This window comes from Chelonia mydas, chromosome 4, assembly GCF_015237465.2.
Source record: "Chelonia mydas isolate rCheMyd1 chromosome 4, rCheMyd1.pri.v2, whole genome shotgun sequence".
Taxonomy (NCBI): domain Eukaryota; kingdom Metazoa; phylum Chordata; order Testudines; family Cheloniidae; genus Chelonia; species Chelonia mydas.
This window is the reverse complement of record NC_057852.1, coordinates 11823087-11847414: the sequence shown is the minus strand read 5'-3', so window position 1 is coordinate 11847414 and position 24328 is coordinate 11823087. Positions and strand designations below refer to the sequence as shown.

The 24328-nt window shown below is 50.7% G+C and overlaps 2 protein-coding genes across 3 annotated transcripts; one reads left to right on the top strand and one right to left on the bottom strand.

The window, feature by feature from the left end:
- Positions 1–4854, bottom strand: MBOAT4 (membrane bound O-acyltransferase domain containing 4). Its single transcript, XM_043545270.1, has 3 exons — positions 4394–4854; positions 2146–2399; positions 1–1163 (listed from the first exon to the last, which is right to left on the bottom strand). The coding sequence occupies exons 1-3, from the start codon at positions 4543–4545 to the stop codon at positions 10–12; spliced, it is 1560 nt and encodes a 519-aa protein (XP_043401205.1). The 5' UTR covers positions 4546–4854; the 3' UTR covers positions 1–9.
- Positions 4855–13156: 8302 nt separating this feature from the next.
- Positions 13157–24110, top strand: DCTN6 (dynactin subunit 6). Of its 2 annotated transcripts, none has more exons than XM_037896644.2 (7): positions 13157–13296; positions 15130–15194; positions 17669–17774; positions 20405–20493; positions 21326–21373; positions 22660–22802; positions 23651–24110. In XM_037896644.2, the coding sequence occupies exons 1-7, from the start codon at positions 13274–13276 to the stop codon at positions 23747–23749; spliced, it is 573 nt and encodes a 190-aa protein (XP_037752572.1). In that variant the 5' UTR covers positions 13157–13273; the 3' UTR covers positions 23750–24110. The 2 variants fall into 2 exon arrangements, with proteins under 2 accessions (XP_037752572.1, XP_037752571.1); XM_037896643.2 differs by lacking the exon at positions 13157–13296 and adding an exon at positions 13628–13854.
- The last annotated feature ends 218 nt before the right edge of the window (positions 24111–24328 follow it).

The window sequence follows — 24328 nt, the reverse complement described above, 5'->3', positions numbered from 1 at the left end:
GGGTCAGACTCATTTTTGTCTGGATCTCACGACCAGCCACAGCAGTGAAACACCGTACAGGAGAGGGAAGAAGCTGTTGTAGGAGGCACCCAGCAGCCAGAGTGCAGAGAAGTTCCTCATCTCCACCGCAGCCATGATGTACGCAATAATTAGCTGGGTCTGGACCCAAGTCAGGGCCTTATACAGCAGTTTGGTGTGCCAGGACTTCGCAAGTGAACGGAGAAAAGGGTGAATACGGTAATCAGCCTCCACCATCGCTGCCCAGCACAAGAAGCCAAACACTTGCCCTGGGTGGAGCCCGTGCCACCAGGCCGAGAAGGCAAAGGTGGCCAACAGGGGCTGAGCGGGGCTGCGCTTGAAGATGAGCCTCCTCAGCCACCGGGAAGTGCTCTTGTTCCAGGTCCTGGTGAAGAGGGCTATTCTGTTGGTGGTCTCCAAGGTCCATATGTCTGCATCAGAGAGGTCGCCGCAGGCAGCCTCTGCACCGGGGGCATGGCCAAGCTCCAGCCCAAAGCCCGCTGCGCTGAGGAGAGCCTCGTCGAGCACCCACTGGGAGTAATACGCCAGTTTGAAGAGCAGGGCAGAATGCCACACGACGTACACACAGCCAAAGCCGGTGCAGTCCGTCAGGCAGGCCAGTGGGGCTCCGCAGCTCCTCACAGCCATTCTCAGCAGGTGCAAAGCCAGGGCACAAAGGCATTTCTGGCCTGCAGCCCTCAAGGGACGCGTGGGCTGTGAAGTGCATGAGCCCTGGATCTGGACCTGAAATCTCCTAAAGGAGCACAGCGGGCCTCCCAGCAGGGCAGGGAAAAAGAGCAGGTAACTGCACAGAGGCAGTGCCTGCAGCAGTGGCTCCCTCCCATCCCCCCGTTCAGATCCCATCGTCACCTTCCCTTCGTGGATATCCAGAGCCAGCGATGTGACCTTCTGGGTCTGCAGCATGAGAGACGAGAGGGCGATTGTCAACCTGCAAGGGGGGGAGAGAGCAAGCAGAGTGGCTGTGATAGGAGTCCCGCAGTGCTGCTCCCGGAACACGCCCATGGTGCTGCGTGCAAGGTCGCGCTGTGTGGAGGGTGCCATTTTGAGAGCAACATGGCTTCCTCCACGTGGCATGGCCTTGCGAAAGTGCCGGAACACGGTTCTGGCGTGTCCCGGCTCCGCCACTGCAAGGGGGCAGCTGCAGCATCAGCCCCTTCTGTGCTGGCTTGGATTGAGGAGCATTCTGGCTGCATGGGGCTGGACCCCCGCCTGTATAAACATCAGGTCATAGCGGGCGGAGCTCTGCCTTGGCCTCCCTCTCTGTGCTGCAAACGTGACTTAATAAGCAGCCACTAACCACTGGCCTGCCTCTCCCATTTTCCTGCCTTAGGCAGCTGTACAGGTGCCTGAGCCAACCCTGCTGCACGTCTGCAAAAACCTGTGGACGCTGCGAGCCACAGTGGCACCAACACAGTGACACCAACCTCAATACCCACGCCACACACCCGGACCTTGAGCCTCAACATGCTTAGCAACTGCCTGGTTATTTGCAGTGGGCCTGCTCTGCTTCCGTATGTTCCCCTGAACGTGCATGGCACCATCCCTGCATCTTGCCAGGAGGAGCCGGCCGGACCCAGGGCGTAGTCAGAGCGTGGGGTGCCCAAGTGGGACAGCTGAGTCAGGACAGGGATGGGAGCAGACTGACATCCTGATGGATGAGAAGTGATTCCATCACCATCAGTGCTGCCCTGGGGTGATGCTGAGCGCCCGGCCTGGCAAGCGAATACTGGAAAGGTCATGAACATTTCACATCTGGAAAGGTATATGGAGAAGGGGCTACCTGATTTTAGCCCTTAATGACTCTGGGAGTTGCTGAGCACGAGATAGAAAAGGCAAAAACCAAGCCGTTAAACGGTGAGGGGAATCATCCGCCTTGAATGCTGAAGCATGCATAGGAACGACAAGCTTTGTGAAATACCGGGACAGCTTGCTGCAGCATTTCATGTGAGAAGAGAGTGCATGGTGTTAAGGCACATGGACTGTCCTCGGGGGTATGACTGCCCCTAGGGACCACACAGATTCTCCTCTGTTACACCCATACAGCCCAGAAAAATCTGGACAAGTCTTCATGCAAAATCTGGCCCAGGCTGTGTCATTTGAGGAAACAGGTGGGCTTGTGCATTGCTGCCTGGTACCTGACGCATGGGGCTCCTTGCAAATAATGTCCCCTGTAGTGCAGGCCCAGGTGGCAGAGAGTCTGCCAGGACATCTGGAGCACAAATGCCCATGTGTGGACCTGCAGTGGGCCGACTGAGTGGAAAATGGCCACGGAGCAGAAGGTGGGGATGAAGAGCAGCAGGGCATACCATCCCATGGCAGCACACGCTAGAAGGCAGCCTCCCACCAGGAGCAAGACGTACCTAGAAGAAATCAGAAATGTTTGCAAAGGCTTTCTGAAGCCGTGGCAGTTCAGTGGGTTTGGCACTGCCCAGCACCAAGGGCCGACAGTCTGCAGGTGAGGTGGGTGAGATTCTCTCCTGGGCTGGCTTTGCTCTCTCCTGTAGCTTCTTGCCTTTGTATGGATTGCCCCTCCCGCTGTCCTCCCCCCTTCCTCGTCAGTGCTCCTTCAGTGGTCTAACAGAGGGTGCCTGAGGACCAGACAGCTCGTGGCACTGCCTTCCTCTTGCTTCATTTCCAGACTCATTCCCCCACACCAACCCCAAAGCAGACCTGGCCAAGTGCTGCATTTTCTCCAGGCACTCTCCCCTGCCTCCACCCAAGCCCTGCTGGGTTCCCTCCTGGGAGGCTCTTCCATGCCAGCAATCGCCGGTGATTCTCACGGTTAAGTACATTTTGTCTCTAAATCTTTACAAACTCACCAGCATAGCCCTGTTCTTTAGCCAGCCCTGCCATCACGTCGTCTCTGGGTCAACAGAGGCTAAGTTCCCCACGCCAGTGCGGCTGTGTTTGACACCACCCCCCTGGGCCACACACTCTTCTCTAAACCCCTGCCAATGTCTCCTGGGCAGCAGGCGGGACATTCCCCACACTGCTGTGCTCAGTTCTTCCTGGCAGAGCTTGGCACTCCCCCAGGGGCAGAGGGAAACCATGAGGGTCCATGAGGTTGTGCCCTCCTGGGGCCCCAAGGGGCATGGGAATTTGGCACAATATTTCCTGCTCCAGATTTGTTTCCTAACCCTAATGCAGCACCATGCTGCTGATCTTCACAAGCATGAAGGCGCTGAGCATTGCTAGCTCTCTGATCTCCAGGGACTCACCACCCACAAGCATCGTCTTATGCTTTTCTCTGCTTTAGTTGCCCGTTTTTTCCTGTCCCTCCACCCTTTAGAGGCCGGGTATCTCTGCAGCCTCGATATCCATCTAACCAGATTGCTGCTCTGACTGACAGGGTGGAGGATGCCATCATTCTGTGAGCTAACCCGTTGGGCCTGTGGGAACTCTCTCAACCTCCCAAAGAGACAGGTGCCACTTGTGAGTTTGCCCTGCTAGTCAGCCAGGCAGCTTTCCAGAGGACTGTAGTCCATGGTGGATTCACAGTAAGGGCTCCAGTGAAGTCTTTTGATTTGAACTTTGTATGTGTTCTCCAGGCTAGCCTTTGGCCCAAACTGTCCAACCTGGGCATCCAACCCAAAGTGACTTGATTTCTAAAGGTGCTGATGACCTGCAGTGCCATCACATGCTGGTGGGAGAGGGGGCAGTTGGCATCTCTGAAAATGTAGGCCTTGTATCGTCATATAGTTGCATACAAATGCCGTTGTATCCAGCTGCTGGCTTTCCGTTTGGTTCATTGTATCGCTTGACTGACCTGCAGGTCCCATTAACTCCAGAAGACCTGAGTGAACTTGGTACATTGAGCTCCTCTCCCCATTCTTTCCTCAGATTATAACCCGTGACTGCTGCCTACATGCCCAACTGTGGAGGTGGGGTTTTATAAATCACCTAACAGGAACACTAGACCCTCTGCCAGTCAGGGAGACTTGTGCTTCTGAGTCACTTAGGTGCCTTTGAAAATCCCACCTGAGGGTCACAAGTTCATCACTGATTCCTTGGAACATGACCTGTGATTTGGATTCATGTAATTGCTGCATCTTCAAGCCAGATCTACTGTAGCTTGCAGGTCTTTATGCAAATAATGATACTTCATGATTCTCTAGGGCTGGTCATCTACGTATCTCAACATACTTTACAAACATTAATTACATGGGGTGAAACCAAGGCACAGAGAAGTTTTGATAAGGTCACAGTGTGAATCAGTGGCAGTCATGAGTAGATACAGAGAGTTCTGATTCCCAGACCCTTGCTGTACCCATCCTCCTTCCCTAGGAAAGAGGTTAGCAAAATTGCCTCACCTGTGAAACCTGCACTTCGACTAGAATTCACCACCAAAGCTCACAAGCATGGAATTAAAGCAAACATGAAAGCATACCTGGCATTTAGCGAGAGAGACCCAGAGGTGCAGAGATAGTGAAAGGAAACGGCAAATGGAAATGCAACCAGCTGGTAGAAAGCTAGAGGGTGAAGAGCAAGCGGATTTGCCCAATCCATTGAGAGCCTGCTTTTCAAGAGAGTTAATTCTGCAATGGTCTTCAGTTCCTGGGGCACCTAGATGAAGAACTGAAATTTGTATCTTTTCCCCTTCTCTTTATATGGGGCAGGAAGGTGGGGTTAAAGCCAAACCCCAGATAAGCAGTGTAAATGTGTCTGTCAGAGAGCAAGCCAGCATGCTAAGGAAACGAGATTATCTGAACTGGGGGGCCTGGCACACCATGATACATACAAGGAGAAGAAAAGGAAAATATTCTCTTTGTTTTTGTAAACGCTATTTCTGCTAAGTGCCGACACCCCAGGACTTGTGTTCAGATGGAAAACATGCTGCTTCATATTTGGGCTGCTAAGCTCCTGAGCAACCTCCTGCTTTTCGATCACAGGAAGCGTTACACGCAGAGATAAGAGAGCGTTCTTTTCCAACATGTAGCTTAAATACCAAGCTATTGGAACACCTTGACGAGGGGCGAAATGACTTCAGCAATTATCCAGCGACTAAAGCAGGGCAGTTGCGTTTGCTTGGTCTCTGTGTTCTGATACCCCCGCCCCTGCAGCTGGACGGTGTCACATTCAAGCTGTTGGAAGGGCATGGAGGAGCCAGTGGAAAGACAGCAAATGAGCTAGGCCTGCTGCCGTGGCTGCAGGAGGAGTTCAGGAGCACTACAGAGACAGAACAGCTCCTTGCACACACCCTGAGATGTTTCACGCTCAGGTTTTCCCTTCCCATGATCTCAGGGTCATTGACAGCAGCCTTGGCTGTGTCCCTGGCCAGTTTACCTTCAATATGTAGGTGTGTAACGTTAGGCTTTAAAATACTGGCCTAAATGTATAGCAGAGAGCTCCAAAATGCGCAGGCAAGAGCCACACACCCAGCAGCCATGGTGCAGACAGTTCTGCTCCCGATGAGTGCTGTCCTGAGAGTCCCTCGCTCCAGGGAACGTCTGAGGCCTGGACACGCATTTAGCCAGCTGGCTTTGTTGCGTGTAACAGAAGGATATTGGATGTCCTGCTTCATCAGAATCCCTCAGCTCCAAGTGGCAGCAATGACTATGCCTTCGAAGGGAGTGAGGGAACATGCCAGTGGAGCTGGCTGTTCCCAGCTTCCCTCGGCCAGGCCAGGCCTTTATTTCTATGGGGGATTCACACCACGCGGGGATGGCAGGAAGCTGTTGGCAGCCACAGGTGAGAAATGAGAATATGGAGCAGGAGCCTTCCCATCTGCGTGGTCCCCAAAGGCCATTCCAGTGCAATAAATGTGCTGGTGCTCTCATCCCTGTCATGGTAACACAACTGCGGGACTGAGAATTTCAGGGCAACCGTCAGGCATTTCTGAAAGCTGGACCCTGCACCAACACTAACCCCAGGTGCTCACACATATATAGGGTGGCCAGACGTCCCAGTATTAGGGGCTTTGTCTTATATAGGCAACTGTACCCCCTACCCTGAAAACAGTGTCCCGCTTTTTCACACTTGCTCTCTGGTCTCCCCACGTATGCAGTAAGTTAAGGGTCAGTTTACCAGTGGTTACGCATTCCCCTACAGATCACTTTGCCCCCATGAAGGGAAGATAACCATCACTCAGCACTGTCCTGTGCTACTCCCACAGCAGGACAGTTTATTACCCCACTCAAAGGCTGACAAACCAGGGCATGCAGAGGAAAGACCCCCCCCCCCACACACACACACAGATAGAAGTGAGCGTACCAAGAGCAAACAAAACACAGACCTCAGCAAACCAGGCAACGTAGAATTAAGGTGTCATCGCCGCGTGCCCCTTTGAGCACTACGCAGTTCCTCGGGCTGATCACAGTGCCTTTCCCCGGCTGCCAAACCACAGCAACACGCACTCCCTGGATCCGCGGTGCTGCACAGGGCCCAGCAGTGGTCCATTGGAGGAGAGGAAGCAGAAGGGTGATTGGGAGTCATGCCGGGCATAGACAATGGCAGGTGGTGTCAGGGAAAGGTGATATCACATTCCCAGGGTTAGCTCCACAACAGGAGTTAGGCATCTAACGGCCTGATCTGCTATTGGTTATGCCCAGTGGTGCAGGGACTAAGGCATTTGCTTGGGATGTGGTCAGGCATCTGATGTGCATAGGTTGGGAAGACACCTGAGGAACAGATTGGGGAAGTGGGACTCCTGCAGACAGTGATCCAGGATGGTGGGATAGATCCATAAGCCTGGACCAAGAAAATAGACTTGGAAATGCCTTCAGCATCTGTGGAGAAGTAGTACAGTTGATTAAGAAACATGAAAAAGCTTTCTCACAACATCCTTTGGATTTCGAGTGTGCCACCCAGATACTGCACACCGTACCCACCGCAGTACATCCTCCAGTTAGGGAACGATTGTGAGCAATTGCGCTCGCTTTGGATCAGCTGCTGTAGGAAAGGATAAAAAGAGGTGTTGGAAGCTAATGTAACAAAAGAGGGTCACAGTCTATGGGCTGTGTCCACTGTGCTGGTTAAAACAAAAGACACGAAACTGCGCTTTTGTGTAGGTTCCTGAAAAGTGAACCAAGTCACCCATAAAATCCCTATCCCTTACCTAAAACTGAAGATTCCTTAATGGTATTAATGTCAGCAAGTTTCTTTCCTACTGTCGATATAGCAAGTGAGTACTGGCAAATTCCCATGGCGCCAGAAGACCAAGAAAAAACTGCCTTTGTAACACCCATGGTACTTTATGAATTTACAAGAATGTTATTTGGGTTATGTAATGCTCCAGGGACATTTCAGAGATTGGTAAAGCATTGCCTGGACTCTGAGAACTTTGATACCGTTTTATTGTATCTAGACGTTGTATATTCAAAATCCGTTGAAGAACATTTGCAATACTTGCATGTGGTATTTGACCTATTTGGGACGGGTAGTGTCTTCTGCAGGGTGGCTACTGATCCAGAGAAACTGAAAGTGGTAGAGGAGTGGCCAGTACCTGCTACAGTAGAAGACGTTCTTGGGCTTTGTCAGTTATTGTTGATTTCTTAAGCACTTTGCTAAAGTTGCTCTGCCGTTGAATGAATTGCTAAGGGTATGTCTACACTACGGAATAAGGTCGAATTTATAGAAGTCGGTTTTTTAGAAATCGGTTTTATATATTTGAGTGTGTGTGTCCCCACAGAAGTACATTAAGTGCATTAACTCGGCGGAGTGCTTCCACAGTACCGAGGCTAGAGTCGACTTCCGGAGCGTTGCACTGTGGGTAGCTATCCCACAGTTCCCGCAGTCTCCGCTGCCCATTGGAATTCTGGGTTGAGATCCCAATGCCTGATGGGGCTGAAACATTGTCGCGGGTGGTTCTGGGTACATATCGTCAGTCCCCCCTTCCTTCCCTCCCTCCGTGAAAGCAAGGGCAGACAATCGTTTCGCGCCTTTTTTCCTGAGTTACCTGTGCGGACGCCATACCACCGCAAGCATGGAGCCCGCTCAGGTAACCGTCACCGTATGTCTCCTGGGTGCTGGCAGACGCGGTTCTGCATTGCTACACAGTAGCAGCAACCCCTTGCCTTGTGGCAGCAGACAGTACAATACGACTGGTAGCCGTCCTCGTCATGTCCGAGGTGCTCCTGGCCACGTCGGCTGGGAGTGCCTGGGCAGACATGGGCTCAGGGACTAAATTTTTGGTGACTTGACCAGGTCATTTTCTTAAGTCCGGCAGTCAGTCCTATTGAACCGTCTTATGGTGAGCAGGTAGGCAATATGTCCTTCTGCACCGTCTGCTGCCAGCCAAAGATGTAAAAGATAGATGGAGTGGATCAAAACAAGAAATAGACCAGATTTGTTTTGTACTCATTTGCCTCCTCTCCTGTCTAGGGGACTCATTCCTCTAGGTCACACTGCAGTCACTCACAGAGAAGGTGCAGCGAGCTAAATCTAGCCATGTATCAATCAGAGGCCAGGCTAACCTCCTTGTTCCAATAAGAACAGTAACTTAGGTGCACCATTTCTTATTGGAACCCTCCATGAACTCCTGCCTGAACTACTCCTTGATTTAAAGCCACCCCCTTTGTGGATTTTAGCTCCCTGAAGCCAACCCTGTAAGCCGTGTCGTCAGTCGCCCCTCCCTCCGTCAGAGCAACAGCAGACAATCATTCCGCGCCTTTTTTCTGTGCGGACGCCATACCAAGGCAAGCATGGAGTCCGCTCAGCTCACTTTGGCAATTAGGAGCATATTAAACACCACACGCATTATCCAGCAGTATATGCAGCACCAGAACCTGGCAAAGCGCTACCGGGCGAGGAGGCGACGTCAGCGCGGTCACGTGAGTGATCAGGACATGGACACAGATTTCTCTGAAAGCATGGGCCCTGCCAATGCATGCATCATGGTGCTAATGGGGCAGGTTCATGCTGTGGAACGCCGATTCTGGGCTCGGGAAACAAGCACAGACTGGTGGGACCGCATAGTGTTGCAGGTCTGGGACGATTCCCAGTGGCTGCGAAACTTTCGCATGCGTAAGGGCACTTTCATGGAACTCTGTGACTTGCTTTCCCCTGCCCTGAAGCGCATGAATACCAAGATGAGAGCAGCCCTCACAGTTGAGAAGCGAGTGGCGATAGCCCTGTGGAAGCTTGCAACGCCAGACAGCTACCGGTCAGTTGGGAATCAATTTGGAGTGGGCAAATCTACTGTGGGGGCTGCTGTGATGCAAGTAGCCCACGCAATCAAAGATCTGCTGATATCAAGGGTAGTGACCCTGGGAAATGTGCAGGTCATAGTGGATGGCTTTGCTGCAATGGGATTCCCTAACTGTGGTGGGGCCATAGACGGAACCCATATCCTTATCTTGGCACCGGAGCACCAAGCCGGCGAGTACATAAACCGCAAGGGGTACTTTTCAATAGTGCTGCAAGCTCTGGTGGATCACAAGGGACGTTTCACCAACATCAACGTGGGATGGCCAGGAAAGGTACATGACGCTCGCATCTTCAGGAACTCTGGTCTGTTTCAAAAGCTGCAAGAAGGGACTTTATTCCCAGACCAGAAAATAACTGTTGGGGATGTTGAAATGCCTATATGTATCCTTGGGGACCCAGCCTACCCCTTAATGCCATGGCTCATGAAGCCATACACAGGCAGCCTGGACAGTAGTCAGGAGCTGTTCAACTACAGGCTGAGCAAGTGCAGAATGGTGGTAGAATGTGCATTTGGACGTTTAAAGGCGCGCTGGCGCAGTTTACTGACTCGCTTAGACCTCAGCGAAACCAATATTCCCACTGTTATTACTGCTTGCTGTGTGCTCCACAATATCTGTGAGAGTAAGGGGGAGACGTTTATGGCGGGGTGGGAGGTTGAGGCAAATCGCCTGGCTGCTGGTTACGCGCAGCCAGACACCAGGGCGGTTAGAAGAGCACAGGAGGGCGCGGTACGCATCAGAGAGGCTTTGAAAACCAGTTTCGTGACTGGCCAGGCTACGGTGTGAAAGTTCTGTTTGTTTCTCCTTGATGAAACCCCCCGCCCCTTGGTTCACTCTACTTCCCTGTAAGCTAACCACCCTCCCCTCCTCCCTTCGATCACCGCTTGCAGAGGCAATAAAGTCATTGTTGCTTCACATTCATGCATTCTTCATTCATTCATCACACAAACAAGGGGATGACTACCAAGGTAGCCCAGGAGGGGTGGTGGAGGAGGGAAGGAAAATGCCACACAGCACTTTAAAAGTTTACAACTTTAAAATTTATTGAATGACAGCCTTCTTTTTTTTGGGCAATCCTCTGTGGTGGAGTGGCTGGTTGGCCAGAGGCCCCCCCACCGCGTTCTTGGGCGTCTGGGTGTGGAGGCTATGGAACTTGGGGAGGAGGGCAGTTGGTTACATAGGGGCTGTAGTGGCAGTCTGTTCTCCAGCTGCCTTTGCTGCAGCTCAACCATACACTGGAGCATACTGGTTTGGTCCTCCAGCAGCCTCAGCATTGAATCCTGCCTCCTCTCATCACGCTGCCGCCACATTCGAGCTTCAGCCCTCTCTTCAGCCCGCCACTTACTCTCTTCAGCCCGCCACCTCTCCTCCCGGTCATTTTGTGCTTTCCTGCAGTCTGACATTATTTGCCTCCACGCATTCGTCTGTGCTCTGTCAGTGTGGGAGGACAGCATCAGCTCGGAGAACATTTCATCTCGAGTGCGTTTTTTTTTCTTTCTAATCTTCACTAGCCTCTGGGAAGGAGAAGATCCTGTGATCATTGAAACACATGCAGCTGGTGGAGAAAAAAAAAGGGACAGCGGTATTTAAAAAGACACATTTTATAAAACACTGGCTACACTCTTTCAGGGTAAACCTTGCTGTTAACATTACATACATAGCACATGTGCTTTCGTTACAAGGTCGCATTTTGCCTCCCCCCACCGCGTGGCTACCCCCTCAACCCTCCCCCCTCCCTGTGGCTAACAGCGGGGAACATTTCTGTTCAGCCGCAGGCAAACAGCCCAGCAGGAATGGGCTCCTCTGAGTGTCCCCTGAAGAAAAGCACCCTATTTCAACCAGGTGACCATGGATTATATCTCACTCTCCTGAGGATAACACAGAGAGATAAAGAACGGATGTTGCTTGAACGCCAGCAAACATACACTGCAATGCTTTGTTGTACAATGATTCCCGAGTACGTGTTACTGGCCTGGAGTGGTAAAGTGTCCTACCATGAAGGACGCAATAAGTCTGCCCTCCCCAGAAACCTTTTGCAAAGGCTTTGGGAGTATATCCAGGAGAGCCGCAAATGCCAGGGCAAAGTAATCCTTTCACATGCTTGCTTTTACACCATGTATAGTATTTTAAAAGGTACACTCACCGGAGGTCCCTTCTCCGCCTGCTGGGTCCAGGAGGCAGCCTTGGGTGGGTTCGGGGGGTACTGGCTCCAGGTCCAGGGTGAGAAACAGTTCCTGGCTGTCGGGAAAACGGGTTTCTCCGCTTGCTTGCTGTGAGCTATCTACAACCTCCTCCTCCTCCTCATCTTCTTCGTCCCCAAAACCTGCTTCCGTATTGCCTCCATCTCCATTGAAGGAGTCAAACAACACGGCTGGGGTAGTGGTGGCTGAACCCCCTAAAATGGCATGCAGCTCATCATAGAAGCGGCATGTTTGGGGCTCTGACCTGGAGCGGCCGTTCGCCTCTCTGGTTTTCTGGTAGGCTTGCCTCAGCTCCTTCAGTTTCACGCGGCACTGCTTCGGGTCCCTGTTATGGCCTCTGTCCTTCATGCCCTGGGAGATTTTGACAAAGGTTTTGGCATTTCGAAAACTGGAACGGAGTTCTGATAGCACGGATTCCTCTCCCCATAGAGCAATCAGATCCTGTACCTCCCGTTCGGTCCATGCTGGAGCTCTTTTGCGATTCTGAGACTCCATCATGGTCACCTCTGCTGATGAGCTCTGCATGGTCACCTGCAGCTTGCCACGCTGGCCAAACAGGAAATGAGATTCAAAAATTCGCGGTTCTTTTCCTGTCTACCTGGCCAGTGCATCTGAGTTGAGAGTGCTGTCCAGAGCAGTCAAAATGGAGCACTCTGGGATAGCTCCCGGAGGCCAATACCGTCGAATTGTGTCCACAGTACCCCAAATTCTACCCGGCAAGGCCGATTTAAGCGCTAATCCACTTGTCAGGGGTGGAGTAAGGAAATCGATTTTAAGAGCCCTTTAAGTCGAAATAAATGGCTTCATCGTGTGGACAGGTACGGGTTTACATCAATTTAACGCTGCTAAATTCGACCTAAAGTCCTAGTGTAGACCAGGGCTAAGAAACACTGGAGGTAGGAAAATTTCTAAAGCTGCCCAGGTAAAATGGAGTGCATAGTGTTAAGCAACATTTGAAGAACTGGTTTCAGAGTAACAGCCGTGTTAGTCTGTATTCGCAAAAAGAAAAGGAGGACTTGTGGCACCTTAGAGACTAACCAATTTATTTGAGCATAAGCTTTCGTGAGCTACAGCTCACTTCATTGGATGCAACGCTTATGCTCAAATAAATTGGTTAGTCTCTAAGGTGCCACACGTACTCCTTTTCTATTTGAAGAACTGAAATTTTTCCTAGTACAACCGCCTATCCTGGTATATCCAGATTCTGAACTACCTTTTAGAGTGTACATTGATGCCAGCAACAAAGGACTGGGAGCTATTCTTGCTCAGGAGCAAGATGGCGGGGAGTGAGTTCGGTTTTTGTTTTTTTCCCTCTCCCTTAGACTTGATTTATTTAGGATCATTTGTACATTTCAATCTGAAAAATCTCCTTTATGCTACCAGACAGACAGCTTCCCTACCGTTAGCCACGCCCTGGGTTGGAGTGTTTGCTCTACATCACTGACATGTTAAAACATGGGGTGCTTGTAGAGTTGTGGCACCGGCTGGCACCTCCGCAGGACATCCTTCAAAAGCGAAGATTAGGGAACCCCAGCCCCCGGTCCTGTGGCCAGCCCCCCAGGGACAGTTAGCCCGTGGCACCACCGCGCTCGCGGGGAATTGCCCGGGCTTGTGAGAAAGTCAGGGGGGCACCGTGGCAGGGACTGGGAAGGATGGAGGGGGGGGAGGGGTCCGCAGTGCAGCGTTCTGGGCACCGGCCCGGCCGCGCGCTAGGTTGGCCCCGCCCCCATGGCTACGCCGCCGAGGGGCGGGACCGCGCCCACGCGGGGGGGCGGGGCGAACGCGCAACGCGACCCCGGCCCCGCCCCTCTCCCGGCCAGGGCGGCCGATCGAGCGCTGACGCGGAGCGCCCGGAGCGCAGGCCGAGCCGTCGCTGGCCGATCGGGGAAGATGGCGGAGAGGGCGCAGAGCGGGTGAGGCGGGCTGCCGCGCGGGGGGGAGCCGCTGACAGGCGCCTGAGCGGCTCGGTCGGGGCGCTGCCGGCCCGGGCTTGGCCGCTGCCCGTGTAACGCACCCGCCCCTGCGCTTCCCCCCCTCCCGTCCCCTCCGGCTGCAGCCCTGGGTCTCCCCCGGGCCCGCGCGGGTCTCCCGGGGGGCGGCCGCTGCTCCGCGGATTCGCCGCCTCCGTCACCCGCGCCACCCCCCGAGGCGTCACGGGACGGACGGGGGGGCGGGGTCACGCGAGCGGCGGGGGGGGGGGCGCGCGAGGCCATTCTCCCCCCCCCACCCGGCCCCACGGGGCCCCCACGCTGCGACGTTCCCGGCCGGGGCCGCTGGGCTCGGGCTCCGGGGAGCGTCCGTGCCATGCTCATGTTGCAGCCGGCGTGTGTGATAACGGCAGGAGGGACCGCAGCGTGTCAGCAGCTGCGCGCTGGTTTTGCAAGCGAGCCGGGTCTAAGTGAGGGGCAACTCGGGGTACGCAGGGCCAGTCCCGCTCCTGAAAGGGAGGTGCAGTCGCCTGTCTGGGAAGGGTGAGAGCCACGGGGTGAGAGGGCTGCCTGGCGTCCGGTCCTGGTGTCCCTCGTTCAGGGAAGATGGTCCTCCGCTCAGGAGGGCTCGGAGAAGACCCGTGAGGGTGATTAAAGGACTGGGAAACATGCCTTGCCGTGAAAGAGGTTTCCAGTGTTTTTTGGAAAATTTCTCAGCCAAGGGGAGTGCAGGCCCTGTGAGCCGGGGTGTCTGAAATGCAAGCTGGTCAAAGAGAGGTGGTGTTTGGTTGAAGAAACTCTGGGGCTTTAAGCCCTTCCTGCTGATGGAGGAAGACCCGCCCTAGCCGGGGAGCACCGATTTGCTTCTCTTTCTCTGAAGAAAGATCTGTCCCACCCCACAGTTTCTTTCCCCTGCCAAGAAAAGGGGGAGGAAATAGACCTCTGCACCCCACTATCTCTCCCATATTAGGGTGTGGGGAAGAGCTATTGCATAAAAGCTCTCTTTAAGTGTCCTTAGACATCCATCCTGTAGGAAATTCCATGGGGTTTTCTAAAATTTCACAGGTTAGACAGCACCTGAAAACCGCCCCCCGCACTCCCACCTGTATATACAGATTCTCCATCTTGGTAGAAATTTCGGATGGGGAGCACCAGAGATATGCACTGCATGGCCTGACACACTGTGTACATATACTTTTGTTTGGCTGGCCACAGTCCTGCCAACAGATGTGAACTTATTTCAGGTCCATTTCTTGTCTTGTTCACTTCCTTTCCAGTCCTAACCGATCTGTGCGTGCTGCAGTGCTGCATTATCACATAACCTCAAGACCTGACTCTGATCAATATTAAATACTTCTGCTGTCTCCCATGCCATCTCAATGCAGTCCAGTGTCTCCTTTCTTTGTGTGTGAACAAAATGTTCCCTGTAATCACGTGACTCAGATTTTTTGGCTCATCTCTGTTTAGTTAGCGCTGCAGAGATAAAAGGAAATGCAAAACAGAATGTTTATGAATTTAGAAAGAGTGGCTATTTTTTATCTTTCAGTTTCTTGGCAAAGTGGGAGATTTTAAAAATTCACATTTAGAACCCAGAGGATTTTTCTCATTGGTGTATACAGTTGTAAATTGGGACGCTCATGTGTCCCTTTAAATGTGTGTATGATCTTCTGAACTGTGGAACTCAGTGAAAATGTTGAAAGTAGAGGTGCAAGTTGGATGGAATCCGTTAGAACAAATCTACCCACTTTTCTTAGGTTTCTTTCTTCGCCTTAAAAAGCATTATGTTTATTTCTTCTAATACTGATTTTTTGGTTGCAGTGTGAAGATTGCTCCTGGAGCTGTCGTCTGCGTGGAAAGTGAAATCAGGGGAGATGTAACTATCGGTAAGAGAGAAAACGGTGCTGCTGCTTTTGTCTTGTTCTTCCCCAGAAGCACTGTCCTATTGAATTTGAATCCGTACTTCTGAAAACAGAAGGTAGTGTATGAAGCCCCCCATCTCTGGTAGTCAGTAACTACCCAGGATTTAGTGACAGAAGACCATGTGTTTTCCCAGTAAGTTGTCTCTGGAATGTCTGGGCCTCTGTGGTGGAAATCTAGTCAGAAGTGAAGACTAGTGCAGTAAATTCTGTCTTGGTGTCACTGCTATCAATATTTCCTTTGACACAAGTGAAGACCTCGGGAGTGGCACATGCAATCTGACTCACTGTGAAATGCATTAGACATTCTGCCACAGAGCACCCCCTTGCAGTGCCCTCCCAGCCTGAGCTGCTCAGACCTTTACAAAAGTCATGAATATATATGTCAGTTTAGACCAGTGGTTCCCAAACTGGGGTTCGTGAACCGTTACAGGGGGTTCTCGGGGAAAAAATTCCCTAATGGCAGACAGAGCTGTCCATAGGGACCCGAGGCAGCACGGGGCCAGCAGCACAGAGCCGCTGGACTTCCAAGAGCTAAGCAGATCAAAGGAAGCATATCTATCCCAGTGAGGAGATCTAAACTTCAAGAGTCCTTATAAGAAATGGAAAGGGAGGTGGATATTTTTTGATGTTTTTAAAATTAAATAGGCTGCTAGTATTGTTTTAAAAATTATTACGAAGAACAAGTTTAAGTTTTGTTAAACGTGCATTGTTTGCCTGGACTGCTCAAGACCTGAGTGCTTGTGTAGGAGGAACTTTTTGAGTTGGCTTCTTAAACCCCTTCATGCTGTTTCACATCTGATACTCCTTAATGAAACCTAGGAGCGTTGTCTTCTTATAACACGCTTATTCAAAGTGATACAAGCTACGAAAGTGAGATCTTGGAAGAGTGTTGCCGTTTTCATAATGTAATAAAAATACTGTAATGATAAATAATTAATAAATAGTGTGTAATAAGCATGTCATAAAAACAAATTTTATATTTCCAAGATCACTGCTTTTATAATTTATATTCAGGTAAAGGAGAAAATCCCTGGAAATACTCATTTTTAGGAGGGGGTTTGCGAGACTTGACATTTTAGTGAAATAGGTTTCACAGATTGTTAAAGTTTGGGAACCACTGATTTAGACTAGAGGGCAATTTAGAAGAAAAGTGATAGGTTTCAAACTGTGGCTCCACTTTCATACACACGTGCATAATTTACTCACAGCCCTATTGAAATCCATGGGACTATTCACATGAATAAAGTTACTCATGTAAGCATTTGCAGGAGTGAGAGTTAAATTTTCTTTTTTGTTCTTTGTGTTATGGTACCACAGTTTGCATAGTATAATTCCCCACAGAAAACCTTTGTTTACTGAAAGTTCAGGATGCGTGCACGTATCTGCATGAAGTCTGCCTTTCAAGAATTAGTGGGGGTTCTGTTGTATTTTAAATTGGAAACCCAAGAAATGCTGAATTAAACTTGCACTGTCAAACAAGAACTCGAACCCTGAACTATGGCCCTGTCCAGATGTCAACCTTACACCTCGTCTTGCAGAGTATCAAAGATGTGCATCGCAGAACATTGCTTTTCTCATTTGATTCAGGTATATACATCTCTAGTCCTAAACCTCCAATCCACTCAGCTTTTCTGCAGGCAGGTTCCTGTACGTGTGCAGAACAGCGAGCAGGATCAGGGCCTGGTCTTTGCTTTTCTCACGTTCTCTAATTTCTGAACTGGGCACATGACTCCTGTATATGGAGACATGCCATCTCTGTGTGTAATGGCCACTGGAATTGTAGGGTTCAGTTCTCTATGTATGTTGCTTGGCAGGATTAGGCCTCTTATACAGAGTGAGCAGTTATTGTCTTCAGTATGCTTTTTGCCAGTCAGAAACTTGGGTCGAGGGAGGAATCTTGTATTTGTCTGTCCATAAAGAGTTTCACGGAGCCCACCCAATACCCAGTTCAGGTTGTAGTAGTCTAGCTTTCCTGGGGTCACTGATAAAGTGAAACTGTTGTGGATGGAGATAGTGCTGTGAGCATATTTATTCAGGCCATAGGTATAGGAGCGGGGCTAAGATTGCGTGGCATTCTTATTTGAGAAGCACAGCCTGAACTGTTTCTAACATCGAGATTTTGTTTTGAATTCTGACATTCTTTAACGGTGATACTCATTCACCAAGTCCAAAGACATACAGGGAGACTGGCAGATCTGGTCCCAGGCCAGTGCCTTAGCCACAAGCCCATCCTGCCTCTCAGTTGAGTTAAAAACGTATTTTTCCTATGTTTCGGGTAGTCATTTCCATGTCCCTTTCCTTTGTTTCTGGAATTTTTGTGATGTTGAAGCACATATGACACCTCTTCAAATGACTTCCCCGCTTGGGGCCTTCTCTCTGATTTTAGTAATATCAGTTGTTTAGATTCTGCTAGTAACGAACTTATCTTGTTTCTGCAGGACCTAGGACAGTGATTCACCCTAAAGCGCGAATCATTGCAGAAGCAGGACCAATCGTGATTGGTGAAGGCAATCTCATAGAAGAGCAGACATTGATCATAAATGGGTTAGTACAGGGCCATCCCTACCCATACGCAAAGTACACAGCCGTGCAGGGCACCAGGAAATTTGGGCTGGTGCCCTACGCAGCTGCGTGCTGCTCCAGCCGCTGCTCCACCTCTTCCCCATGGCCCCAACCCCTCCTCCACCCCTGCCCCGCCTCTTCCCACCCCTGCTCCGCCCCAAAGCCTCCGCCCCCACTCCAGCCCTTCCCCAAAGCCTCCGCCCCCACTCCAGCCCTTCCCCTGAGGACTGCAGCAGGGGTCAGGCGCCCCGCACTCACCGGGTGGTGGTAAGTGGAGGAGCGACCCGGCCCCAGCCCCTTCACACCGCCGGCTCCCAGCTGTGCCTCTGGTGAGTGCTGGGGGGCGGCTTTCCCCGCTGCCCCCCCACGCCTGGGAGCCAGGGGAGCAGAATGGAGTGGGCTGGGGCCGGGTCACTCCACTACCCGCCACCCCGTGAGTGCGGGGTCGGGCTGGGCCTGCCCTGCACTCACCGGGCGGCAGGGAGTGGAGCTACCCAGCCCCAACCTGCTCCGCTCCACCAGCTTGTGCTGGGGGGTGGTTTCTCCCCTGCCCCCCAAGCCTGCTCCTGCCCGTGACCTGTGGAGGCCTGGAGCCAGGCCCCACATACACAGCCCCCCCATGGGGGCGCTGTGTAGAGCACCAAAATAGCTAGGGATTGCCCTGGGTTAGTAAGAATCTTTACAATGCTGTTGAAGGCACAAAAATCTGTGTTTAATACCATCACTGGCAGTCTCAGCATGGGGCTCAGGACTGAAAGAACATAGAAGATAGATTATCTCTTAGCTCTAGAATTTGTCCCTACAGATTGGGGCAGTGAGTGGGAAGCCTCAGCTGTGGCTCCCTGTGTTGTATCTGTTCTGGGCTAAGCAGAGGACTGGAGTTTCCTGAGGTGTCACTCTAATTCATTTACCAAGAGTGGGGACGCTTGCCGCAGCTGCACGGTATTAGCTGTCTGGAACCGGTTATAATCTTTGGGGACAGGAGAGAGCTGGCCCAGGTTTCAGTGCAACATTTGGCCCTAAAACTCTCTCAACCCAGTACTGCTATCATTGCACACCCTGGTCTGCCCCCCTCCTCAACCACAAGGTCATGTTTACACAGCCTGAGAGGGAGAGAAACCTTCATCACCGTGTTAGAAACCCAAATTATTCCCATTTGTGCTTGTAAAACACATTTGTCGTTTTGTCTAGAAAAAAAATTTGCCTGCAAAATTCTTCCCTCAGCTTCATGATAAAAATGGGAGAGGTGCCACAGAAACCAGACTGGCAACCCTTTCGAAATAGCTAGCTTAAAATGTTGCAGCAGGTTCCTTGAGCTTTGTCTAGAGCAGGGGTGGGCAAACTTTTTGGCCTGAAGGACACATCGGAGTTCAAAAACTGTATGGAGGGCTGGGTAGGGAAGGCTGTGCCTCCCCAAACAGCCTGGCCCCCGCCCCCATCTTCCCCCTCCCACTTCCTGCCCCCGACTGTCCCCCTGAGAACCTCCAACCCATCCAGCCCCCCCGCTCCCTGTCCCCTGACTGCCCCGACTCCTGTCCACACCTCTGCCCCCTGACAGGCCCCCCAGGACTCCCATGCCTATCCAACCCCCCTGTTCCCCGTCCCCTGACCAACCAACCCCCATCCCCCACAAACTCTGCCCCATCCAACCACTCCCTCTCCCCTGACTGTCCCCCGGGATCCCCTGGCCCTTATCCAACCTCCCCACCCCCTTACCGTGCCGCTCAGAGCAGCAGGTCTGGCAGCAGCACCGCCTGGTCAGAGCCGGCCACACCGCCGTGCTGCTCGGCAGGAGCTTGCAGCCCCGCCACCCAGAGCGCTGGCGGCAGTGAGCTGACGCTTGGGGTGGAGATGTGAGGGGGACCAGCAGGGGAGAGGCTGGGGGCTAGCCTCCCCGGCTGGGAGCTCAAGGGCCAGGCAGGAGGGTCCCGCGGGCCGGAGTTTGCCCACCTCTGGTCTAGAGTGTAGGTAGGGCCAGGGCATGAGCAGCTTTTGCCTTCATAGCAGTATGGTGGAGATGCAGTCACACAGCAAAGCTGGGCTCCATGAGTTACTATTGCCTGCCTTCTGTTTCCCTCTGAAATGGCCTCTCTGAGAGGCAGTATGAGGATGTTATGAATTAGGAAACAGTGCTCATCATCCTTCTCTGTTCTCAATATTTCATCATTACTGAGATTCAAAAACTGACTTTGAACTTGCAGTGTTGAATTTGAGGTTCATCTCAACGCTCACAGCAGGCTTGAGGTCAAGACAACATTTTACAAAACTTTGGAAGCTCGTTAGAAATGTTTCCATGGTTATTTAAAGTTCCAGTTTTTCCAACTCTCCTTCCTCTGCTCTGTTTGTATCTTAAGCACTGCAGGATTCAGTGACTGCATGAGAATCTAGAAACTGACTAGTCTCTCTTCATTGTCCAGGCTGGGAGAAATGCCCCCAGTAAACCAGCAACCTTATGTTTAAAATTAAATGAGATTATTAAATCCTACACATTTAAACAATCTAAAATGCTGTAGAGATTTTAGGGAAGGACGCTTTTTCCTTTCACTTGATCTCTAAGGAGACACTACCCTTTGAAGGTCAAGTTCTAAATGTATTCTTCAATCCTCTTGCAGATATCCTGAAAATATTTCACCAGACACGGAAGAGGTAGAAGCAAAACCAATGGTCATTGGCACCTATAATGTTTTTGAAGTTGGCTGTTGTATCCTTGCTAAGCAGTGAAGTAAAACGCAAACTTGAACATGTTAGTATTCTATATTTTCAAAGCACTGTACAAACGTTAACTAGCTGTCATTCCAGTCTTGTGAGGTAGTGAACTTTTATTCCCCTTTTACAGAGGGGGAGGGAAAAGGACACAGAAAAGTTAAGTGACTTGCCCAAGTTAACACAACAAGTCAATGGGAGAACAAGGATTAGAATTTGGAGCTTTGAAGTTCCTTCCTCAGTCCATTAGCTCACGTAGCATCTCATGATGATCTGCCTATCTCGGACTTGTTCCCAAGGGTTTTGTTTGTATTCCGTGTCCGTCCCAAGGGTTTTGTTTGTATTCCGTGTCAGTCCTTACATACCTATTTTTACACCAGCATTGAAGGATCTGGAGACAATTTGTGTTCAGTCAGAAGAGGGCGACTCTTGTGGTCTGAATTTGAAACTCAAGTTAGTCATTTGAAAATACCCATCTTTATATGAAATAACATGGGGGCTTTCTAGCTTTCAGGACACAGGAAGCACAAGATCTTTCTGGATTCAATGTGACTAAAAAGAAAAAGGTGAAATATTAGGCAGTAGTAATTTCCCACACGTTGTCAAACTATAGGCCTTTCTGCATGTTTTGTTGGAATACAATAGCCATAGCTTCAGTGTGCTGCCTAAGCAATGATAATCAGTGCAGGATACACACGCATAGGTCCATGAGCACCTTCCTTACTGGGTTGTGGGATTGTTTTTGGAAGGAGGGGTTATGTGGGTATTTGTTTCTCGGAGTATGAGACACGGCCTTAGAATTATATATATTCTTTAACTATAACTTGTAGGTTCACAAGCAATGAAAATGGGAGATAACAACGTAATTGAATCAAAAGGTGAGTGTTACTAGTTGTGTCTTCATGCAGAAATCATCAGACACTTCTCTGGCAGGTTTGATGCCTGTTACATTATGTTGTGTTCTGTTAAAGACGGGGGGTTTATGTACTTGCTTGTTGCGTAAGATCTAGTGCAGCACTGCTTCAGCATCTGTTCTCTCTTCTCTCAGGCCATGTGTACAGTAGGAGGGAAAGGGGAAAAGGGGTGGTTTTTAACATGGTAGCTGGTCAAGGTAAACCCTGGTGAGGAAGCTGACCAAGCAGCATGTGTTAAAACTACAGCTGCCTTTGTCTGCACTAGAATTGTAACATTTTGGTGTTAACACCACACCTTTTTTCCCAGTGGACTATCCCCTACCCTTGAGGGCGGGTGGATTACATTATTGAATGGCTTACGCCATCTCTAACCCTTGTGATTCCAGTCAATTCGCAGCATTCCCATTTGAAAGCACAGAGCCCAGCAATTTGAAAGCAACGTTTAATTGGCCTTAGAAGTGGTGAAGAGGGACTGAATGCAGGCAGTGGCTTCTGTTCCTGCTTCAGAGCTACTGAATTGGGATCAAAAGAGTTTCAAGTGCATTTTCTAATGACTTTTGGATGTTAGTCTATAAAAGCTAAACTTCTGTTGCTTGAACAGCCTGCATGCACATCTGATAATTGCACCGCTATGAAATGGAGATTGGTAACCGAGGGAGAAGTGGGAGTGATATTAAGACTAAGTTGTGCTGGGAGCCAGAACACACCCTGGCTGTGCCCAGGATTGGGGAGGGGCTCACAGGTAGCATGAAGCCAGCTGCGTAGCACTCCCCCTCTTGGGTGCTGCAGTGAGCGCACCTCACAGGATTATTGGCTCACTCCAGAGCAGCTGTGTGCACACTCGGTAACTGAATGCAGCTTCCTCCCTGTGAGACTGAAGTGATATACAATAGATTTGCTTTGCATGTTGTGTAGAGAATCTGTGACAGGGTCGCAGCTCAGGGAAGGTTTTACTGCACAGTTGGAAGAGGAAGTGGTTGAGTTGCCTCGAGAGACTGGGGCGTGGAAGAGAGAGCAGTGTGCAGTTACGTGAAGGGAACGGGATGGGAGGTAGGTCTGTTGGAGCAGGCATGAAGGCTGGTAGAAGTCAGGCTAGAGAGGGCTGGGCAAGCGAAAGGAGTGTTTGAGACGAGGATGACAGTTTGAGTGTGTGTGAATATTGCCCGTCCTGGATCGCAGCACTCTGGGTGCTTTGATTGTCTCTGCCTCCCCTCTCCAGCCACAGCAAGGTTTTTTTCTCTGTTTTGCAGCCGTTGTTGGTCGGAATGTGATTCTGACCAGTGGCTGCGTCATCGGGGCCTGCTGCAACATCAACACACATGAAGTGATCCCGGAGAACACCGTGATCTATGACGCAAAGTGCCTTCGCCGAGTGCAGACCGAGCGGCCACAGGTGGGTATGCTGTACTGCCAGGCCATGCAGTCTGCCGCTCCTCAGTGAGCCGCGCTCCAGAGCGATTCATTTCCATTCATCTGAAGCAGGCACACTACTCCAGGGGAGAGAAGAGCTGCAAAACATGTGATCCAGGAGGGGGAAGCAAAGGCTGGGAGCCAGATTTGTAGAGCTTTCTTCCAGCAGGAAAACAGTACGTCACTCCAAAGAATGGCCATCCTTAGCAACCTTGCATAGTCCCTCTGGAGCAGCAGGCAGGGCAGCCAGTGGCCCCCTTTGAGGTTCACCATTCTGCTCTTCCGGAAGCACATTTAGTCTTGACGGCTTTTTAACCAACTGTACTCTGGTCCTTCCCTGGGAGCTTCAATTTAATTTCCTTCCATACAGTTAGTTTGCAGTATGTCAGACTTTGAAGGCCTGTCACCTAGGAAATATCTGGAGTGTGTCTCCCCCTAGCTGCCCAATACAGCGTAAACATGTGCCTTCTGCACTCAGGTTAGGCTTCTGTGCATATGCCCCGTTACATGCCTGTGTTTAACCGTCCATCTTTTTGTCTCCATAACTTGCAGTGCGGTTACACTAATCCAAGTGCCTTGGCCCAGGACCGCTCTAAAGCATGAGTGTGTCCAGCTGCCTTGGCTTTACGCAGATCGGTGCCAGTCCTACAGTTGGCTCTGCACTGCATCGGGGTGGAGTGCCGTGCCGTCAGTAGAGTCTGCCCGTACAGATCTTGGGGCAGGATTGGGGTCTAAATTAGGTGACTTACAGAGCCAACTCCACTGTGTTTAACATGCCTTTGTTTCTTACCCCTTGCCAGTGCTTGTCTAATTATATGTTATTCCTTGTAGCCACAAACACTGCAGCTGGATTTCCTGATGAAAATCCTGCCAAATTATCACCATCTAAAGAAGACCATGAAGATGACATCTACTCCTGCAAAGAGCTGAGAGTTTCCCCCCAAGGTACCATGCCCTCATCTGCAAAAGGAGTTGATTTGGGAATTTCCCCTCCATTTCTAGCACTCCATACACACATGTAGCTGATCTTTCCTCATGCATTCCATTTGGAGAAAACGGTTTGTTTGTTGTTTTTTACTATTTATATTTAGTAAAATATCTGGATCTGAAGTCTGATTGGCGGTTGCCTTGGTTATAATATTATACACAGTTCGTTCTGGATAATGATGTTACCAGTTACTCTTGTGATGTAGGACAGAAATTGTCTTTCAAAGGGGCACAAAAGTGGCGGATGATTAGAACATATTTCACAGCTTATTTTATGCTATTAATAAAGATGTTACCTTCCCAACTTTGTGATTTTAATGGTCCTATTTCATCTTGAAGGCTTTCAGCCAATATTAATGTCCAAATGACTAGAGGCATCCTGGCCTAGCAGGGAGAGCCAATAATGCCGGTTCTTATTTACTGGTGTTATGTTAGCACCTCCAGGGGCCCACGGTTTATAATCTAAGTAAAGTTTATAGTCTAAATAGATTAACTCCTGTGCTCTTATCTCAGCTCTGACAT